Source organism: Stigmatopora argus, chromosome 8 (assembly GCF_051989625.1).
Source record: "Stigmatopora argus isolate UIUO_Sarg chromosome 8, RoL_Sarg_1.0, whole genome shotgun sequence".
NCBI lineage: Eukaryota > Metazoa > Chordata > Actinopteri > Syngnathiformes > Syngnathidae > Stigmatopora > Stigmatopora argus.
The window spans coordinates 13,060,441-13,081,453 of record NC_135394.1 but is presented as its reverse complement, the minus strand read 5'-3'; the positions used below and the strand labels follow the sequence as shown (position 1 = coordinate 13,081,453).

Below are 21,013 nucleotides of genomic sequence, written 5' to 3'. Positions count from 1 at the left end.
TAAACTCTGTGGTCTTTAGCGCCGGGTTCCTAAACTTGTAACGCTGACGTTTAAATAAATAATAATAAAGCACTCAACAGACATAAATCAGGAAGCGCTTCGGCAAGAAATCATGTTTTGACAAGGAACAAAATAGCTTGCAACATTTTACAAGACAATGCTCTTATTTCAAAGAAAACAGTAATTTACAGCTTCTCCAACCACCCGCACACAAACTATCGACATACTCAAAAACTCGCTATAACTTAGGTTGGCCAGACACATTAAACCTGACACAAAATGTAACCTTAGCTTTTCAAGTTATTCACACCAGAGAGCCCCCGAACGTGTGAAAGTCATGCAAAAAAAAAAAAGTCACAAATATTTTCTCTCTAGGCCTCTCCTGTCACTTTTGTGGTCTACATCCATTCGTCTTCCGAATTTAGTCGGCCCCCAGGAGCTTGTTTCGGCGCTCTTTTACCTCGAGTGGCCCACTGGCGGCCCCATGCTCTTTAAATCAGAGTAAGCGGGCCCTAATGCCATGACATGGAGTTGTGCAGCACATGCTAGAGGCATTCAAATGCCTGGAGGTGCTAGCATATGAGAGAAAAGCAAAGAGAGAAAAAAATACGGACTTCAAGTGAGCGGCTGATTGCAAACATTTTGGGGACCTCCAACATAGCCAGTTGTGTTAAAAAATAAGTCAGGGATAAATTAGGATTTAAAAATGAAGTGGTGAGCGAGTATTCAACACTCATACTCCTGTCATTTCACCACAAAACCAGCACAAACTCAATCACTCACTCAGCACATTGTAAAAAAGATAGCTGCAACTTGTTGATATGATTTGAAAGTACTTGGTTAAACGTTTATTTCTGATACAGCTATTGCTGGCTAATGTAAACAAAACTTCAACTTCTAATTATGAGCCATGATTACCGTATTTTGCTGTTTAATATACTCCCCCCATTTAATATACTAAACGGCAGGGGTATATTAAATGGCGCACAAACGGGAAGGTACGATCCATTACGCACTCTTTATGCCGTGACGGGGTGCATCAACGTTTTGCAGACTAAAACAACTTAATGCTCAGGTTAAAACTACTTACTGCTGAATAAAGTTTGACTTGGAATTTTAATGAACTTAAGTATCTCTAATTATGCCCTCATGAACACCATACAAATCTTGCCAAAAAAGCTGAGTTGCCGTTTAATATACCCGGGTATATTAAACGGCAGGGGTATATTAAATGGCGCACAAACGGGAGGCTCAAAAAAGCAAAAATCATTTAATATACTACCCGGGTATATTGAAAGGCAAAATAGGGTAGTTTGATGGACGCCGCGCCACCCAAAGATGAAGACGTTTTAAATAAAATGATCGGATTTTTCATCTAACGTCTCTACTCACGCCAACACATTGAGCAGGGGAAAAAGCAAATGGCTATGGTTACATCATCTTCAAGGAAACTTCATTTGGGGACAATCTGGTTGGCTTTCACAAGTCCACACTCCTCTATGCCAAGGCCACGCCCCATGCTAAAAACGGCTAAATGTTTTGAAAGCTTTAAAAAAAAAAACGAAATAAAAGTGAAAATGAAAGAAAGATCTGAAAGCAAAAAAAGGGAATGCGGAAAAAAAAATTGAAACCAGTGTACATGCCTTTCCGTATTTGTATGTATTGTGACAAAAATAAAGAATATTTGTGTGGACAATGGTTTGAGGCTCTCCTATATATATTCTTTCGACGCCAAGCTAAAAGATGAATGCGAGCGAGCGTGACTTACTCACATGTGGTTCAATAAATCTCTAACGTGTCAAACTCCAACACATGAAACACATCTGCACTCTCACCAAATGTTGTTCATCTTTCACCAGAAATTCTATAGCATTTCATTTGTCTTCCTGAAAGATCGGGCCAACTCAATGCCGTACACGCCTTGGTGATTCACTGCGCTTAAATATCATAATAAAATGTCATGTCGTTACTGGTGTAGACCGTGACCACCGTTTGAAGTTTCACACCGAGACTCACTAGCCACTTCCCTTTGTGTCGGAAGCAAGTGTTGCTGAAATCACCTTGCACTCCATTACCAGACGGCAACCTCTAGATATCCAAGAATTCAATGTGTTTTTGGGAAGGGAGGAGCTGTAATTTGTCTCACAAGTCAGTTCGGACTCACAAAACACATTTAAGAAACCCATCAAAATGTTTGAAACACAATTACTTTTCACCAAAGGGATTAGAAGAAACTAATCGGATTTTTTTTACTAGCTGGTATGGCAAAAACATCCTTCTACGGTTTGATCTTCTCCCACATGGAAGATTGCGCAAACTCCACAGATTTGAACATCTGTATGTGTTTCACCCAGGCTAATAAAAAAAAAGTGCAATACCATATCTATGAGTTCATTTATAGAAATTTGCACTTACCATTTCCCCTATCTGGTCAAAGAGTTCATTCACAAAAAGGGAGTTTCATATTTTGATGTTTCAAGGACTAAATTAGTTCTTTGAGACATTTTTTTTCCATATAATAATGTGATGTGTTGGGCTAAGGAGCATTTAATGTGCAAAAAAAAATCTCTGATTCGATCATACCCCCAAAAATTCTGACAATTGATAGAGTTATATTAACAATCATATATAATATGTCAAGTTGTACTCTGTAAATTGTGGTTTTGGTTTAAAAAAATTCGGAAAACAGGAGTCCCGCCAAGTGAGTGATACAATCAAAAATGACATTTATAGTTCTAACTACAAATAACCCCATCTATGACACATTAAACTTCATATCAGATCATTTTAAATTACATTACAAATGCACTGGAAGTTCAAGTGTACACGTGGTAAAGACTTGACAACCAAAGCTAAACCGAGCTCCTGTGACCGGACGTTTCGTCGAAGGACGTTTGGTAGACCAGACGTTTGGTAGAACGGACGTTTGGTAGAATGGACGTTTGGTAGAACGGACGTTTGGTAGAACGGACGTTTGGTCGCCGGGTTCGCTCGCTGTCAAATTATGACAGTTTACTGTTGATATTTTGATATTAGATATTTAGATATTAAACTCACTCTCTCTATCTCTCATGATTATAATTTTGAGAGCTGGTTTCAACAGTAACAACCAGGCGACCAAACGTCCGTTCTACCAAACGTCCCTTCTACCAAACGTCCCTTCTACCAAACGTCCGGTCGACCAAACGTCCGTTCTACCAAACGTCCGGGGACCAAACGTCCGGCCGACCAAACGTCTGGGGACCAAACGTCTTTCGGCGAAACGTCCGAGCTCCCCCTCTGCAGTGCAAAATTTGCTCAATGCAGTTGTATTAATTTCAACTTAAAAACTCCTTGACCTGAAATAACGGTCCTACTTTCCCGGTTAGAGAGCATTTTTGCATCATCTCGAGTGAATTTGATGCGTTTCAAAAAGAGCACAAAAGCTCAAATATGTGTATTTGCGAGTTGTGAACTGTGAACAGGTATATGTTTAGTACATATTTTTGAAAATATCCATTTTACCAATAAAACATCCTCTTCTTTTCCATCCTCCTTCAGTTACCCCACTTCATCAACAGCTCCCTACCGGCTCACGAGCGCAACACGGCGCTACAGATCGACAGCTATTTCCGGCAGGAACTCATCTACAAGCGAAACGAGCGCATGGCCCGCCGCGTATCTGCCCTTCTGCAGAGAAATCCCAACCAGACCTACTTTTTTGCCTTTGGTGCAGGTGAGGGTGCTGGAGGGCTCTCTTGGGCCTACAATTCAATATAAAAAATTTGCATATGAAAGCAATCCCACCAAGAGTACTTTTGGTTTACAATAGAATCTCTCCGTGCCAATGTGTGTACATAATGGTTAAGAATTCCCTCTGTTTGAAAGCATAACTGGAGAAAAAGACATGATAATAATACACAATAACTCCCAGCGCTCCAAAGTGCGTGTTTATACACCTTCGCGTGCTCACTCAGAATTCTAAATTACTGTTCGTTCCCGCCTACGAAATCGAGAAACCACAGGCTGTTTATATCGATTTGCATTCCTAGATAATGCTGCTAATGTTTCCTTAATTGTATTTGTCCTCGGGAGGGCGGGGGGCTGCATGTATGTGCATATGTCTTACATAAACATTTGTGTTTCCACGAACAGGTGGTAGTTTCTTATACAAAAAACAGCATTTTTTTTAGCATTAACTGAATTTGACATCCATCTTAACGCGCTTTTAAACTCCTTTAAAGACATTTTTCATGTCTACAACTAACTACATGTAACTAGTGAGCACTTTGGTTTTCCTAGTAGGGTTAAGAAGGCAACTATTATGTGAAATATGATGATTACTTGGGTCTGGTCGTGTTCCTAGTGCCTCACAGTAACGTTGAATTGTTTAATGAAAGCCAAATGTGACACTAGTTGACCTTAGTCATTCTATAAGTGTGCTAAATTGTGCATATGTGCAAGACAGTCAGATTTAACATGAGTAAGAATCGTCATTAGTCTTTTTGTTAACTACAGGCACAGGGGAAAAACTCAAATGCTACGACTGGTAGCATTAGATTTTTACTCAATGCTTGTAGGCAACAAGCATTGAGTAAAACAAAAAAACGGTATTTACAATTTGTTCTAATTGTACATTTTTTACTGTATTATCATACTGTATATCCAGGGGTCATAATGCCTCATGACCGGACGTTTCGTCGAAAGATGTTTGGTCCCCGGACGTTTGGTTGACCGGACGTTTGGTAGAACGGACGTTTGGTAGAACAGACGTTTGGTAGAACGGACGTTTGGTAGAATGGAAGTTTGGTAGAACGGATGTTTGGTAGAACGGATGTTTGGTAGAACGGACGTTTGGTAGAACGGACGTTTGGTAGAGGGGACGTATGGTCGCCATGTTCGCTCGCTGTCAAATTATGACAGTTTACTGTTGATATTTTGATATTAGATATTTAGATATTAAACTCACTCTCTCTCTCATGATTATAATTTTGAGAGCTGGTTTCAACAGTAACAACCCGGCGACCAAACGTCCGTTCTACCAAACGTCCGTTCTACCAAACGTCCGTTCTACCAAACGTCCGTTCTACCAAACGTCCGTTCTACCAAACGTCCGTTCTACCAAACGTCCGTTCTACCAAACGTCCGTTCTACCAAACGTCCGTTCTACCAAACGTCCGGTCGACCAAACGTCTTTCAACGAAACGTCCGAGTACTATAATGCCTCTTTTCAATAATTTCGTTCCTTGTTATTATTCGTAAGACGACTCAATTGCTCCTTAACGGATCAAAAACACGTTTAGTGGGAAGCAAAATGTAGTAATTGACTCAGTAGCATCCCTCTGAAATTTGGAATGAATTTAGACATGGAAGAGGTCCTTTAAAAAGTCTCCAATTGCGGAAAGGATACAGGACCTTGTCATTTTTGGCATTTCAGAATGTTCTTGGAAAGGGGATTATCCATGTGGTTTTGCAAAAATCTCATTTGTAAGTGATGGAATAGGAAGTGTTATTTGGAGAGGAAAAAATTTGGGGGTCCCCGTATAGTGTCTTTCATTTGACTCTTTAGGACGTTAGCTCATCCCTTTACGGTGTAGTATGAATCCCCCCGGTTTGTGTCTTTAACTACCCATGAAGTTTTATCATCCACTCGATACCACAAAAGTACCAAATGACAATTCAAGTGCACGTCCGCCAGAATGGCGCAGAAGCAGCTGTAAAATTGCGTCTGTTGGTACTTAACTAACTTTACTGCATGGACCGCAACAGCACTTTGGGATTTAGGAGAGGAATTAAAAGAAATGTCATAAGTATTGAGGCCTTAACCAAGCGTGCTTAAGAATATAAAACAGCGATGCACTAAGGTTTTTTAATCTTTATGGTCACTTTGGGTAGCGTCATTTCGAAAATTGTGGGAACGGGCAAGGTCTTTCCCATCATCCAGTGTTCGCCTCAGTATAAAAAAAGTGTGCAATCTATCTAAATTTTCTCTAAGTTCACTTCTTGTCTGAATGATGGAATTCCAAATAGCTTTAGACCATGAAGTAGAAATAAGTATCTGTCAAATACATCTAACTACGGTCCTTGTCCAACATTGAGGAGCAAAACAAATTGATAAAAAAAAAACTTTGCCAAAAAGCATAAAATGCAAAACTAGTCAAAAGGGTTTTCATTTTAATAGATAAATTCAAGATGTCTATTCATTTTTAAATGGAGCAATAAAATTATTAAAATGTAATGAAATATAAGACACGATAAAATGATTCCACGGACTGAGATTTTAGTGTACTAGTCAGTATAACACAATCCCATTAACGTTTGAATCATTGAAGTTCATGTTTCTTTAACCCCTTGAAAAATAAACCAATTCAATATGGTCACCGCTCTGTCAACACATTTCAAATATCCACCGACTGTAAATGAGTTTAAACGAAAATACATATACTTGACAGTGTATGTAAATGTGATAGGTCATTGGCGGACATGAACTTTGAGATTTAATGGTAATCTCCGCTCCACTTCCAAAATGTTATAAGAAACATGTGAGCCACAGGGAGGACTTGATTCAATCTCAGTCAATTATCTGCACAATTTGCAATGCAGTTGAAACCCATGGGAAGCTTACAGCAAAAAAAGCTCCCATTTTTTTGCTCTACATTTCTGACAGTGAAAATCAAAACTAAAACTAAACGATTCATATTATGTCGGTCCAGCTCTGGTATTAAATTGCATTTGATTAGTATCAAAAAAGAAAGAATGTATGCCTTCCATGCACTTTAAGGCCTAAACTCTTACCAACTGAGAGGCTGTAGTTGGTACGACATGATGTTTTCCCCGCTGTGATTTAGTGTTCTTTAGGGGTAAAAAAGCAGAGGCGGTTGTTACTCAGTTTGGCCAGCCGCAATTTCAGTTCCCCACCAAGATTTTGGACATGATTTGTGTTGCTGTAAGTTTTATAGATTCTCATGTTTTGCAAGTGGGTGTCTCATAATATTTGAAAAGACATGTCAAGTCATGTTGTCAACAACAATAAAGCGCCAACAAACAACAATAATAGAGGAGATTTAGGGTCTCCTTTAAAGTAAAACGTGATTACCACAGGGTCCAAACTGCATAGGTAATATATGCACTTGAAATGTGCATATAAATCCTCTTAAACTAGCGTATAAAAGTCTGCTTATCTCAAGGGTGTCAGACTCGGGTTGGTTCGCGGGCCGCTTTTAACGTCAACTTGATTTCATGTGGGCCGGACCATTTTAGATATAATATTTAGATATTTTTTTTAGAAATGGATTAAAAGAACTGGATTAAAAGCCCTGAATATTCAGTTTTTTATAGAGCTAAAACAATGTTTATTTTAGCTTTTTTGATATATTTTTAGATTTTACAAAATGATTTTTGAAATACAAACACAGAAAAAATTGATTAAAAATTTACAATTATTGATTTAAAAGGGGGAAAATCAAGACATTTAATATACATCTATACTCTTCATTTTAATTTGATCCTAAAACAGAAAGTCGGTACTCATGATTTACTTTCCCGGGCCGCACAAAATGATGCGGCGGGCCAGATCTGGCCCCCGGGCCGCCACTTTGACACAGGTGGCTTAGCTTAATGCTGACAAACAACGCAAAATGTCACAGATAGTACAATTGGGTTTTCTGGCTATTCCTATCCACTTTTTCCACTTTTCAATACAAGTCCTCGAGTTACGCCAGTCTCAACCTACGTTGTTTCGTCATTACGAACGCCCCATAAAAATATATAAAGGCTTAGGCCAACATATGCGGCATCAAACAGCGCCATTGTTTGTCAAAGCGCGATTTCTGATTTTTAATAATGACAGATGCTTTCTGTATCGCACTGTACATACAGTGCAAGTTTATTTTATTTTATGTTTCAACTGAAATACTGGTTATAACGCATCTCAGGAACGGAACGAGGTCGTAACCCGAGGACTTGCTGTATTTAAACCCTAAAAAAAATGTACGGAAGGACATGCAAATGTGCCCCAAGCCCACCATGCCCAAGCAGGAGAGATGCACACTCTCCAGCTTAGCTTCCTGCCCTTGCTTCTCACCCTCCCGCAACACAAAACAAGAAACACCAAGTTGTGTTTAACAGTTGCGTCGGGCCAAGCAGCGTCTTGTTCTTTGTGGTGTGCAACCTCCTCTTTTGCCAACTCTCAGGCTGCCTTCTTATTGAAAACATCCCATGGAATTTCCTGATGCGGCCACAGCCGAGAGCTGGTCACGTGATCTGCGTGTATTGCCAAGAAGAGTTGGCACTCTCCAAAATACACATGTAGGTTTGTTTGTTTGAGCCACTTTCATTTCCCGTCCCAAGAATTGATTCTGGCACCAAAGCGCTGCCTGAAAGCTTTCGGTGACCATGGTGAGGGCAAAAAAAGGGCTTAACACCATTGCAATGTTTAAGTTGAAAAAACATGACTTGCTTCTGCTCAGAATTTTTGTTTTGCACCAATCAAGACAAATTGAAGAGTTTCTATCGCGACATTCAATGCTTAATATTAGGAATGTTGTGATCGGAATTTTGTGTTGTCGATTTTTTAATTGATTAGCCATGAGTGAGATCTGCCCATACCAATCACATGAACTAGCTAAAAAAAAAAAAATATATATATATAGTGTGAGGGCTGTTGTCTAAATTATCTGGAAAAAATAAGCTGCAAAATCCCATTAATGAACAACTAAACAAAGCGTATAGAAGTTTTGCTAAACAAATAAATGCGAAACCGTCGCTAGCATAACGCAGTAACCACTTGATCAACAGGAAAACTGAAAACCTTCCAATAACCAGTTTTTGGTGAGACAATCTTTAAAATAGATCCGAACTAATCAAAATAAACCTGAAAAAACTCATTGCAAGGAACCTCTAAAAATACAAAAAAAAGTGAGCCTTTGTGAGATGCATTTTCTGAGCATAAATATCATAGGAAAACATTCTTGTGCAGGCATTTACGTCACTTGTCGTCTTAGTAGTGCTGTGTCCAAGCATGTTTGCTTTTTTCAGCCACTTTCACATCTGTTTGTCTGTTTCTACAGTAAGAGTTCATTTGACTTTGGAATCTCGCTGCCTCAGCTATCTCAGGCTAAAGAGACAGTTGAAATAAAAAGTCTACACTCCAAGGGCCAAAATAAATCCTAGTCTACGTCCAGAAATCTGCCCATATGATACATAATACATTTACAGACTGTCAAGAGCATGCCAATGAACAGGTGGGGCTATCCAACCTGATCTTTAAGCACATTTGACCAATAGAAAGTTTGGAGGAAGATGTTTTCCATGAATGCACAAGAGTAATTTTAAAGAAATTATAGGAGATTAATATACATAGGCCCCATGGAAATTAGATCCATTAGAATTCATAATCTTAAATTGTTAGGTTGTGTTTACGTAAGCACGTTCATATTTTGTCAAACGTTTGCCTCTTCCTCTGACAATAGAAAATATTTTTATGGCTCAATAAATAATTTTCTCATGTTTTTTCCCTCTTTTTAGCTTTTTTCATACAAAATTTGTGCACTTTGATCATTTATAAAGGCTTTAGTTGGTAGTATTGGTCCATGATGTAACTAGCTTGTGGACATCACATTAAAAAAAAAAAGTTAAATTACGGTCACACTTTGAAAGGCTTTAAGGACTCCGATTACTGGCAAAGTTCTTCGAAGACTTTACTAAACAAGATAATGCTTTGGTGTTGAAGTCTGAATTGCGTGTTATTTCAGGTTTAAGTCATGATTTGAAAACACTTTTCTCCAGGCTAATGTTTCTATTAAGTGTTCTCCTCCCTTGGCCACGGCTCAAAACCAACAAGCATAATTTGTGGCTTCGTCTTGTCATCAATTTTGTGGCTATTCATTCTCTTACGTTCCACAACATGAATGGTTTCACAAATATTAAGATCAGGAGTTGAACATCCACTTTTTGTAAGAGTCCAACACTGGTGTAACATACTACTCAAGTGCACATCATTGCTGTCAAGCTATTTTTTTCTCTTCTCGACATTAATTTTGGCGTGTGCCCATGTCGTCGCTCATGGTTCATCCAGTTACAGTGCCGAGAATAACTTGAAAACATAGTATTTGGTGATTCATATAAGGTTCTGATTTCCATATCAATTGCAATCAATTCGATGTGAACACAGTTTAATTTTGCGAAGTATTAAAAGGGACAGCCAGTATGACGACTTTCAAGGGAAAGAAGGCTGCTCAAAATGTTTCACACTTGATCATGGAAAAATGAAAAAAAAATTACATCATTACAACCATTTTGTCACATCAGTTACACCCATAAACACTGATAGACTCAAACACAAGTGCATGAGACAATGTGAATTACACTAAAGTCACCAGGATGTCATCTCGTATACTTGATATATTTGATTTGCCAAGATAGTACCAACATTGCTAAAAATGTCTGCCTACACATAAAAGCGGCCACTTCCTGCAAATACTGACTTTTATTTACATTTTTCTCCACTATTTTCTATCACAAAAATTCAATTCAATTCATTTTTTTTCAACGTCCTAAGCAACATTCTTTCCACCGGATGCACATGATAAAAATGTTGTGTCTCTCTTTAAAGAGATTTAGGCTGGTGTGTAAAGCCCCTTTCAACAAACCAAGACGACACCTATTCATCAACTCTAGCTCTACATCAGACACAATCTTTGGATCTATTACCGGATTCCACGGTTTCACCCAATTTATTGATTATCAAACACGCTTCTTGGCATCTTCACATATGCATGGGATTAGCACTAAACTACACCATGTGTTAGTTTTCTCAGACAAATGAATGCTGTGCGTGATTCAAGCTCACTAAGCCTCAATTTAAACAACAGAAGGAAATACCAAAAAAAATTGTAAGATCCAATCAACGTTCATACTCAAGATACACGCAATAATTCACATAAACATGCCAACACATACCTGCCTGCTTTTATCTCGTCGCCATCTTGGCAGATGAGCGACAAACGTGCGACAATAGAAAATTTCCCTTTAAAAACGAATGAGTTTTTAATGAGAAGAAACGAGAATTGTTTGGAATGTACATGAATAATAAACTGCAACTTTAATTAGCGCATAGGGTGTTTGTGTTGTTTGGATGTGGACTAGTCAAACAGCTGCTCCTCATACACTTCTTTTCCCAGCAGGGAAATACTGCAGCTAAAAAAAAAAAGGAAACAAAAAGCAAACAACAGGGGCATGTGTTTTGTTTCCCCCTATTTCGGCTCTAAATGTTATCAGCTTTCCTCTACCGGGAGATGATTGTAATCTCCTGCAAAAACATGGCGGTGTTTTTAGAGGCGACATCTTATGCAATTATTTTTTTGCAATTGTGGAAATAATAGGATAAGGAATGATAACTGTAATGAATATGTACAACGCTGGTGTGATAGGGGATAGTAGAGTATGGATTTTGTTACCGTGACAATGTCGTGGCGTGAAATAAGGGGGATTTAGAGGGAAGACTTTTATGGATAATTTTGGAAACTACCGTATTTTGCTATGTAATAAATACACCCCCCCCGAGCATTATTCTGTCACTTGACGATCATTTAGATCAAAGTGGCGGCCCGGGGGCCAAATCTGGCCCACCGCATCGTCTTTGCGGCCCGAGAAAGTAAATCATGAGTGCCGACTTTCTGTTTTAGGATCAAATTAAAATGAAGAGTATAGATGTATATTAAATTTCCTGATTTTCCCCCTTTTAAATCAATAATTGTAATTTTTTAATCATTTTTTTCTCTGTTTTTAGTTCAAAAATCATTTTGTAAAATCTAAAAATATATAAAAAAGCTAAAATAAACATTGTTTTAGATCTATAAAAAACTGAATATTCAGGGCTTTTAACCCAGTTCTTTCAATCCATTTATAAAAAAAATATCTAAATATTATATCTAAAATGGTCTGGCCCACGCAAAACGCTTTACAAAAAAAGAAAAGATTTAAAAAGCATCCCAAAAATGCTTGAGTTTGGCATTACAAAGCACAGGCAACAATTTGAGATACAAGCTCAGTATGACATTCATTGAAAAAAAAAATCAGTTTTCCCAAAAGCTTTTAAAGGATCATTCATTTACAATTATGACAATGATTAGTTGAATCCTTATGACAATGACACTTGTATGTGTCTCGGAGTAAAATTTGTGAAACCTATATTTTCCACTGAACCATGCAAGAATTTTAGGGACCCTTTCAAGAGCCTTGCAAGTGCCCAGAACATAAACCAGAACCCGACTGTTAGCAGCTGTCACTCACGTGTCCCTTAGCATCAGTGCAAAAGAAACAGTCAGACAGACATGATGCTGCATTCATAGGAAGTGAAGTCATTATGGAGATGAGGAATGAGCGTGGGGGCTGCAGAGAAGCCATCCAGACTCCAAACTGAACTGAGATGTGGAATTTTGCTTTTGGAATCTGCAGCACCAGAGGGAAGTTTGGCACAGCTCCACAGAGCTCCGAGTGATTTATAAAAGTGGTCAAAGGCTAAGCGTAGATGCACAGCAAGGTGCATAGACTATGGGCCTCATTGAAATATTTGATGTACACTTCAGAGGCCGACGCGCGCGCAGATCGGCGGGCGGCGCAGCGAGAGGGAAAATATGAATGTGTGGAAGGAGGAGCCACTGCAGATGCTTCCACTTTTTAGGTCAGCGACTGTTTTTTTCACTCGCCGCACGATTCGGATGAATTGAAACATTCTGAGAGTATCATTGTGTTCTGCTGCCTGATTAAAAACACGGCTCCGGGGAGATGCGGGAGGGGGCTTTTTGGTCACTCTATGAGAAATAAGTGGAAATAGCTACATTTAGAGCACAACATTACACCTGCACAAGATGCAGGACAAGAGTAAGAGGCTTTTAATCGTGACCGAACGATTCGCCGAAAGACGTTTCGCCGATGGACAGTTCGCCGAACGGACCTTTCGCCAAAACGGGATTCGCGCGCTCGCCCCGCCCCCGGATCGTGTGTGTACATGTTTTTCAACCTCGGCCCGCGGGCCATATACGGCCCGTTACAGATAACATTCATTTAGAAATGACAAGGGCATGTACTGCCCCCCGCGGGACATGTTTCTAAATACAAGTACGTACTACAATGTGCTGCCAATTTTTTATATTTTTTTATTTTATCCTTGCGTTTAAAGTAGTAGCCATTTGGACACGCAATGTAATTTATCAAAGCTGGGGATTGATGTCTGACACTGAAAAAAAACAACACTAGAAGATTTATGTGAAATTCTAAGTGCCTTGGACAGACTAGAGGGCTTAGAGAACAATACCTGAAAACGCCATGGAACACACTTTTACTTCTAGTTTCATTTTAAATAATTTCCCATTATTTTAGGAAATATATATTCAAAATGATTTGCTGAGAACCTTAATTCAAAGATTAATCTCAACGTTTTCTATGCTGGTGTAAATTTTTGGAGTAGGATTCCTGGATTTACAATTTCATTACAGTAGTACTTACTGTTACTACTACTTTATTTTCTCTATTTCTTCTGTCACGTACTGTTCTGCGTGATCTCCAAATGGCTACTACTTTAAACGCAAGGATAAAATAAAAAATATAAAAAAAATTGGCAGTACGTACCGAGGTTGAAAAACATGTACACACACGATCCGGGTGCGGGGTGAGCGTGCGAATCCCGTTTCGGCGAAACGTCCGTTCGGCGAACTGTCCGTCGGCCAAACGTCCGTCGGCGAAACGTCTTTCGGCGAAACGTCTTCCGGCGAATCGTCTGAGTACCGCTTTTAATTGTGATTCACAGAGGAGGGAAATGAAAATTTGAGGGTGGCTCACCCAAACCTGATTTATTTCGTTGTTGTGATGCCAAGTGGCAAAGTTAATCGTCCGAGCAGTAGTATTTTCTTCAGGGTAGATGGAAGGTGAAGTTATTTGTTATTTGTCTGGCTGTGCATTTGAGAGAAAATGTGTAGGTAGTGCTGCTATAATTCAACGTGGGAATGAGGATTGCCCTCTTGTGGACCCATACAAAAATCAGATGTTTAAGTTGAAATATTTGAGCTAAATTCAAGATTTTTTTTTTGTGGTTGGTAGTTTCAACGGGAAATATAGGAAATATTGCACATCAATATCACTTATCACTCGTCATTTTATGTTATTGTAATTCTATTTGAAACTGCGAACAAAATAAATACTTTTACAACTTGGAGGTAGTATTGTAAAAACACCTAATAATAGCTAAAGTCAGAAAATAAGAATATTTATTTTTTGCAACTGAGTGGCAAAAAATTGTTAACTTTTTTTTTACCAAATGGACAGCAAATACAAAAGTATATGAATCGCATACCAAACCTAATTAAAATATTAATTGTATCTAAGAAAAAAAACTGGACTATTCTTAATGTATTTTCGATCAAACGGAGGTATATTCTAAAATAGAAATGTTTTTCTTTTAAAGTTATTGTCAAGAAAAAAATACATTGGAATCTGTGTATATTTTTGAAGGGGAAAAGAAGATAAAAGTTTTTTATTACGAAAAAAGTAGGATATTTTCGCAAGCGCAGCCAGATTTTTAGAGCGTGGGTCATGTTTTTTTTTCACAATCTGTTTTTAAAAAGCCCTCATTTTTCCAGAAGGGATGCTCCTTTTTTTGTAGACCAAAACGAAAATAAATCCCTAAAATGTAAGGATCGTTCTTTTTTTCAGTGTGACCCTTCAACTCTTTAGCAACTATCACAGTGTAAATATATCAAATAAAGTGCCTAATCCTACCTGACTGTGCTGGGCCAACTTTCAGGTCACTTCCTGGGAAATCACAGCGTGCTGGAAATCCTCCGACAAGACGGCTACGTGATCGATCACGTGACACCTGATGACCAGCAGCTTGGGACAGTGTGAGTATGGAGTCTGCTGCAGAAAAAAAAGACAGATTTTCTTCTGTAATGCGATGGTAATTGAGATTTGAGAAAAGACAGACTCTGCCTGGTGTCTTTCAACGTAGCCGTAAATGTATTAAAGTGCAGAGCAAACTCTGTCCAAATAGAGATTTTAAAAACAAACAAAGCTTGGAGATGCTTTGGTACTTCATCAGTTCACTCCCTTTTTGTACCCTCGCCTCGGTGGCGCTTTGCCAGCCTTGATTTTGTATGCTCAGTAGCTGCGGAAACGTTGATCCAAACTCAAATGTTTACATGCGAAGACAGCATCGTTGCGGTAAGAAGCAGTTTGTGAGGAGTGTGTGTTTTCACACAGAAGTGGCCTTACAGTTATTATGGTTGAAAAGCCAAATCATGGAATTTAGGGACAAAATAAGTTCAGAATTCAAAACAGTTTTCAGGCATCCGAACAACATGACATGCTTTTCATGAAAGTTCAAAGTAAAACGAGATACATTCCAGGTTCAGCCTGGCTGAAATGCATTTCATACCTCTAGGATTAAAACATTTCCTTCAGTTCTTAAGCCTTGCAAAATCAAGACAGTTTTGAGGGAGTGTTGGGCTAATTTCGAGAAATTTAGCCACTGCCCAAGCTAATTATTTATCGTATTTTTCAGAGTATAAATCGCATCCGCCAAAGAATATATGAAGAATATATGAAGTTTATATATATATATACATAAATATATATATATATATATATATATATATATATATATATATATATATATATATATATATATATATATATATATATATATATACACACATACGCATACACATGTACACGTATGTGTATGCGTATGTGTATATATATATATTTATGTATGTATATATATGTATGTGTGTATATATACATATATATACACATATATATACATATATATACATATATATACATATATATACATATATATACATATATATACATACATACACATATACACATATACACATATACACATATACACATATACACATATACACATATACACATATACACATATACACATATACACATATACACATATACACATATACACATATACACATATACACATATACATATATACATATATACATATATATATATATATATATATATATATATATATATATATATATATATATATATATATATATATATATATATATATATATATATATATATATATATATATATATATATATATATATATAGCTACTGTGAGAACGAAATTTCCCGAATACGGGATGAATAAAGTTCTCCAATCCAATCCAATACACAAATAAGAGGTACGAAATAAATGTCACATTTTTGGAAGGGCAATTTTTAAAATTGTATCAGAAACCAAAAACACATACGTTAACATAACAATAGGAAAATGGAGAACAAGCTAAATAGGTATTTGTTAATAGTGCAGTTTTTCTATATATAGTATAGCCTAAAGAAAAACAAAACGACGGTGGTCTGAGAGAAAGAAAGAAAAATCATAAGCCAAGTCAAATAATGGAAAAAACTGCGACTCCAGTCCAGAAAATTTGATACTATTAATAATGTATGTTTGGGTATGTATCTGGGCTATGACATACATTGTGAGGAAAAACAATGAAACCTTAAGTCAAAATCTATCTGTCTTCATGTCGTCATCCATACAACAGAATATCCATTTTTGATTAAAAACCATCAAATATCCATTTTCTGTCCACTAAGAAAGTTTTTTTTAAATTAGTGTCAAACGCTAAATTACAATATGAACCAAAAGTAGTAAAAGCCATGCACCCCTTGAACTTGAACAAACTGTACTCGCAAATTACAAGCATAAACAGCGTGGTCACGCTCACAGAAGCGCATAACGAGTGTACGCACAAAACAAGGTGGCATAACGAGGAAACCGTATTTAAAAAAAATAAAATAAATAACACCACGTGGATGGCCGCAGGAGACGTGTTTACAAGTGTTGTTATCCCCAACGGCGAGGGATGCTGTGACTGACAGGACCAGCAGAGCGGCGCTGGCTCGTAAGTTGCGCGAAAGCCAGACCACAGGCCTGGAGCTATCATCACCCTGACCAAGCCATCAAAAAAGCTGCTTGGAGGTTTTCGAGAGGCTGTAAAAGTAGAAAAACAGCTTTCCCAATGTGTTACAACCCTCTGAATGAGAGAGAAGGGCTGCAGGAAATCCCAACATGAGCATCACGTAAGCTCGAGTGGCTTTTCGAACACAATAGAGGCAGCACGAGGAGACATGGTAGCATTTTTTTGCACTTGTATTTACTTGAGGTTCTCAGTATAGCGATGAAGGAATTACCATTGTTGTTTTTAGGAGCTTCACGTGCAAACCACAGAGAGAAACGAGAGAAAATATGAGTAATGGCTGGAACAGAGAGGGACGTGGTAAATGATTTACTTCTGGGTGGTCCAGGTGAAGCCAAATTCAGAATTACAACTTCCTGTGATTCGGAGGAACCTCAAAAAGGTTAAAAAAAACCTCTGAATTTTCCCTTCAGGAAATTATTAAATCTAATAAATAAGATGTTAACACTCTAAATCAAGGGTGTCAGACTCGGGTTGGTTCGCGTGGGCCGGACCATTTTAGATATATTTTAATAATATTTAGAATTTTTTTTCTATAAATGGATTAAAAGAACTGGATTAAAAGCCCTGAATATTCAGTTTTTATAGATCTAAAACAATGTTTATTTTAGCTTTTTTTTAAATATATTTTTAGATTTTACAAAATGATTTTTGAACTAAAAACACAGAAAAAAATGATTAAAAAATGACAATTATTGATTTAAAAGGAGGAAAATCAGGAAATTTAATATACATCTATACTTTTCATTTTAATTTGATCCGAAAACAGAAAGTCGGCACTCATGATTTACTTTCCCGGGCCACACAAAATGATGCGGCGGGCCAGATTTGGCCCCCGGGCCGCCACTTTGACACATGGCTCTAAATTATTGATTAACGGCAAGCTATGTTTTTGGAGAGTATTCCAAACCACTTTACCGCTATCCAACTCCACTGACGTGTTCTACAATATTATTAATTTCACGCAAGTAATCTTTTAGTTAGTAAAGCTAAGGTATTCAATTGCCATATCGAAAAACTCAATTAATAAATGCTAAATGTTAGCAGATCAATGCTGGCCTCTAACGTCGAGATAGTCCAAAACAAGACCAAAACTTTTTGGGAGTCAAGACCGAAAAAAATGATGTCTTGAAACCGAATCAGAAAAAGAACTTTAGTACACAGGTGGACAAAACAAGAATTATGTGCTCCCTATCATGTATTCAAGTTCAAAGTCATTTCCAGCATTTAAACCAAGAATTATGCTGAAACAGAAATCAATGTGATAATAGTGAAGCTATGAATACATTCCGCATGGACTGAATTTTTTCTGAGAACGCTTTAGATTCGATGCCTGTCTATCTCCTCTCGCAGTAATCCAGACAATGACCCAAGCATCAGCACAAGTGCGGCTCCCTTTGCCAGTTGGCCGACCACTCTGAGCGAGATGGACATGGAGGAGCTCAGCGAGGACGAACTGCCCCACATACTGCAGCCAGACAGCCTGAGCCAGTTGGAAGAGTTTGGACGGCAAAAGCGCCCACGAAAAGTTCACCGTGGACATGGGAGGCCCCGCTTCTTCAGTGACCTCTGGGTTCGCTTCGAAGATGGGTGAGGGTCGTGCGACAGTTGTCAGTGATTCCCTACCAGTGTTCTGAGAAATCATCTGGAATTTCTTCAATGTTAGTTTTGCTGACTACAGTGTATGCCAAGGTTGCACTATGACAACCAGAAGAATTAAATACTCTGCTATAATAAGATTCCCAACGAAGATCTAAAAACGTACACTGGCACTTCAACTTGCAAGGTTTTCCAGGTTACGTTTTGGTCAATTTGGTCAATCAATTGTTTTGAGTCTGAACCCAAAATTGATGTTCGGAATGACCGTCAGCTTTTCACTAAACAGGCGAACAAAACTGGGTATCATTCATTCAATCCATTTTCCATCTTAAATGACGAACGAAATTAGCCCGAACCGCTAGCATTTCTCTTTTCGAAAAATGAAATCACCAGCTATGGCTCTGATTTCCAAATTTCAATCCGATGTTTATATTAAAAGGCGCCCCCCAGTTGTTGGGGCGTTGACCTCACAGTTCTGAGATCGAGGGTCCAATCCCAGGTTCGGACCTTACTGTGTGAAGTTTGCATGTTCTCCCCGGGCTTGCATGGGATTTCTCCGGGTACTCTAGTTTCCTCCCACATCGCCACAACATGCGTATAAATTGTCTCTAGGTATGAGTGTAAGCATGAACGTTTGTTCATTTGAGAAAATGGAAGAATTTTAGGTCCAAAACCATGGTATTTTCGGACTAACCATATCTCTGGCGCTATCTTGTGGCATTCATGGGCATGGCAGAATTCCGCATCGAAAAACTTTTTAGGTGAACTTGAGAACATGCAATTTTCCTCGTCAAGTGTACAATAAAATCAATCTCAATCAATAATCATTTTTTTGTTCCCTGTTCCGCAGCACTGTTCCGTCGCCTAACGTGAGGATCATTAACAATTACGTGACAGTGGAGCCACCGCTCACCTACCCAGAAGACCACGCCACGGACAAACACCCGAGCGCGACCCCCTTCACGCCCGCCGGCCCCACGTCAGCGCAGCCTTCTTCGTCGACCTGCGGCGTGCTCTCACTTACGTGCGCTTTAACCTGGCTGCTGATGTACGCGCTGCTCAACTCCTGACTGCCACAAGGACAAATACTGTCATGGCCAAACCCTTCAAAAACCTGCCAGGCCTTAAAATGTGGGTCAGCAACGACCCGTACTGCCGATTGGGCGAGAAGCATCCGAAGGCCTCTACGCCACGGGGAAGGCACTCTATGGAGAACTTGCCTATATAGCTAGCGCAGCCCCATGTTGCGACTATTAAACCGGTGGTTCTCAAAGTGGAGTATGTGAGCCATCACGTAATGAAAAAAAAAGATACAATAACAAATAAAAATCCAGTCAAATCTAATCATTTAGAATATGCTTTGGGAGGACAGCGCCAATGGAATAAATACAATAAACGATTGCCCCATCCTACCTTATTTGGGCCAATGAAACAATTGGACAGCCCCAATTGAATATCCAAACAAAAGGCTTTTTTTTTTTAGTTTTTCGGAATCCAAGCCAACGTTCCAACAATTCTTCTGCCTTGACTCGTGAGAAACAATTTGCGCTTCAATCATTAAAGGTGATGAACTCACCTCTCAGCAAGCAGCGGTTTGGCAGATGTGGAAATTCTTCCTAAAAAGAAGTTTCAAGCTGTTTATTGCCACTCTCAGATGCAATCGGCAACCTACAAACAAACAGAAAACAGAGGAAATTACACACTTGGTACTTAAAAACTTCAACGTGAGCACACTTGAACATCTGATGATTAAACATAATTTGAGATAGGAGTGTTTTCAAATAGTGGGATGGTCACAGAATTATTATATCTGTAATCTCAAAAGATTTTAGGAGAACAATGGTATGGTTTTTCCACAAATCAAATTTAAGGTTTTAAATTACAAGATAAAATATATATATTTTTTAATCAACAATATATCTTTCTCAGTGTGTAAACCTCATTACATATTAAACTAATACAATTTCATAGAATTAAAAAGGCCATGCCCCCAAAACTATATTTTCTAACATATTGAAATAGACATTTTTAAATTCAATTTTAGAGCTAACATCGTTTTTTTGAAATTGTCCTTAGAAAAAATGTCTCCCTTATTAATTCTGATTAACGTTGATAACGAAAATAGACTCTATCAAGGTATTTTCAAAATAAAACAGCTCAACAGTGATGTAGTAGGGGTGCTCAGACTTTTATGTAAATTGTGCATTTTGTCCATAAATAAATATTGTATATTTATTATTGCTGAAATAAAAAGAGTATATTTTCTTGCTTTTCATAATACATTGGAAGTAAAGAGTATTTGAAAGCTAAAAGAGTTTTATTCTATTTTTAAATTATTTTAATTTGGGGGGTGAATAATGCAACAGTGGATTTTCACCATTCAGTAAGATGGGAATGCTTCTTAGAACCTTTGACAGCGA

General features: G+C 38.1%; 1 protein-coding gene and 1 long non-coding RNA gene across 2 annotated transcripts in view; one reads left to right on the top strand and one right to left on the bottom strand.

Moving 5' to 3' along the window:
• The window catches only part of trabd2b (TraB domain containing 2B), a 61,043-nt gene extending 40,186 nt beyond the window's left edge, over positions 1 to 20,857 (top strand). The window contains exons 4-7 of the mRNA XM_077608231.1: positions 3,541 to 3,715; positions 14,780 to 14,876; positions 18,348 to 18,584; positions 19,444 to 20,857. Coding sequence (XP_077464357.1) covers positions 3,541 to 3,715; positions 14,780 to 14,876; positions 18,348 to 18,584; positions 19,444 to 19,663 — 729 coding nt within the window. The 3' untranslated portion in view covers positions 19,664 to 20,857. The remainder of the gene's footprint in view (positions 1 to 3,540; positions 3,716 to 14,779; positions 14,877 to 18,347; positions 18,585 to 19,443) is intronic.
• The window catches only part of LOC144079453 (uncharacterized), an 88,286-nt gene continuing 82,026 nt past the window's right edge, over positions 14,754 to 21,013 (bottom strand). Inside the window, exons 5-6 of the long non-coding RNA XR_013301538.1 lie at positions 20,170 to 20,261; positions 14,754 to 14,892 (exon numbers count right to left, since the gene is read on the bottom strand). This is a non-coding gene — a long non-coding RNA (uncharacterized LOC144079453). The remainder of the gene's footprint in view (positions 14,893 to 20,169; positions 20,262 to 21,013) is intronic.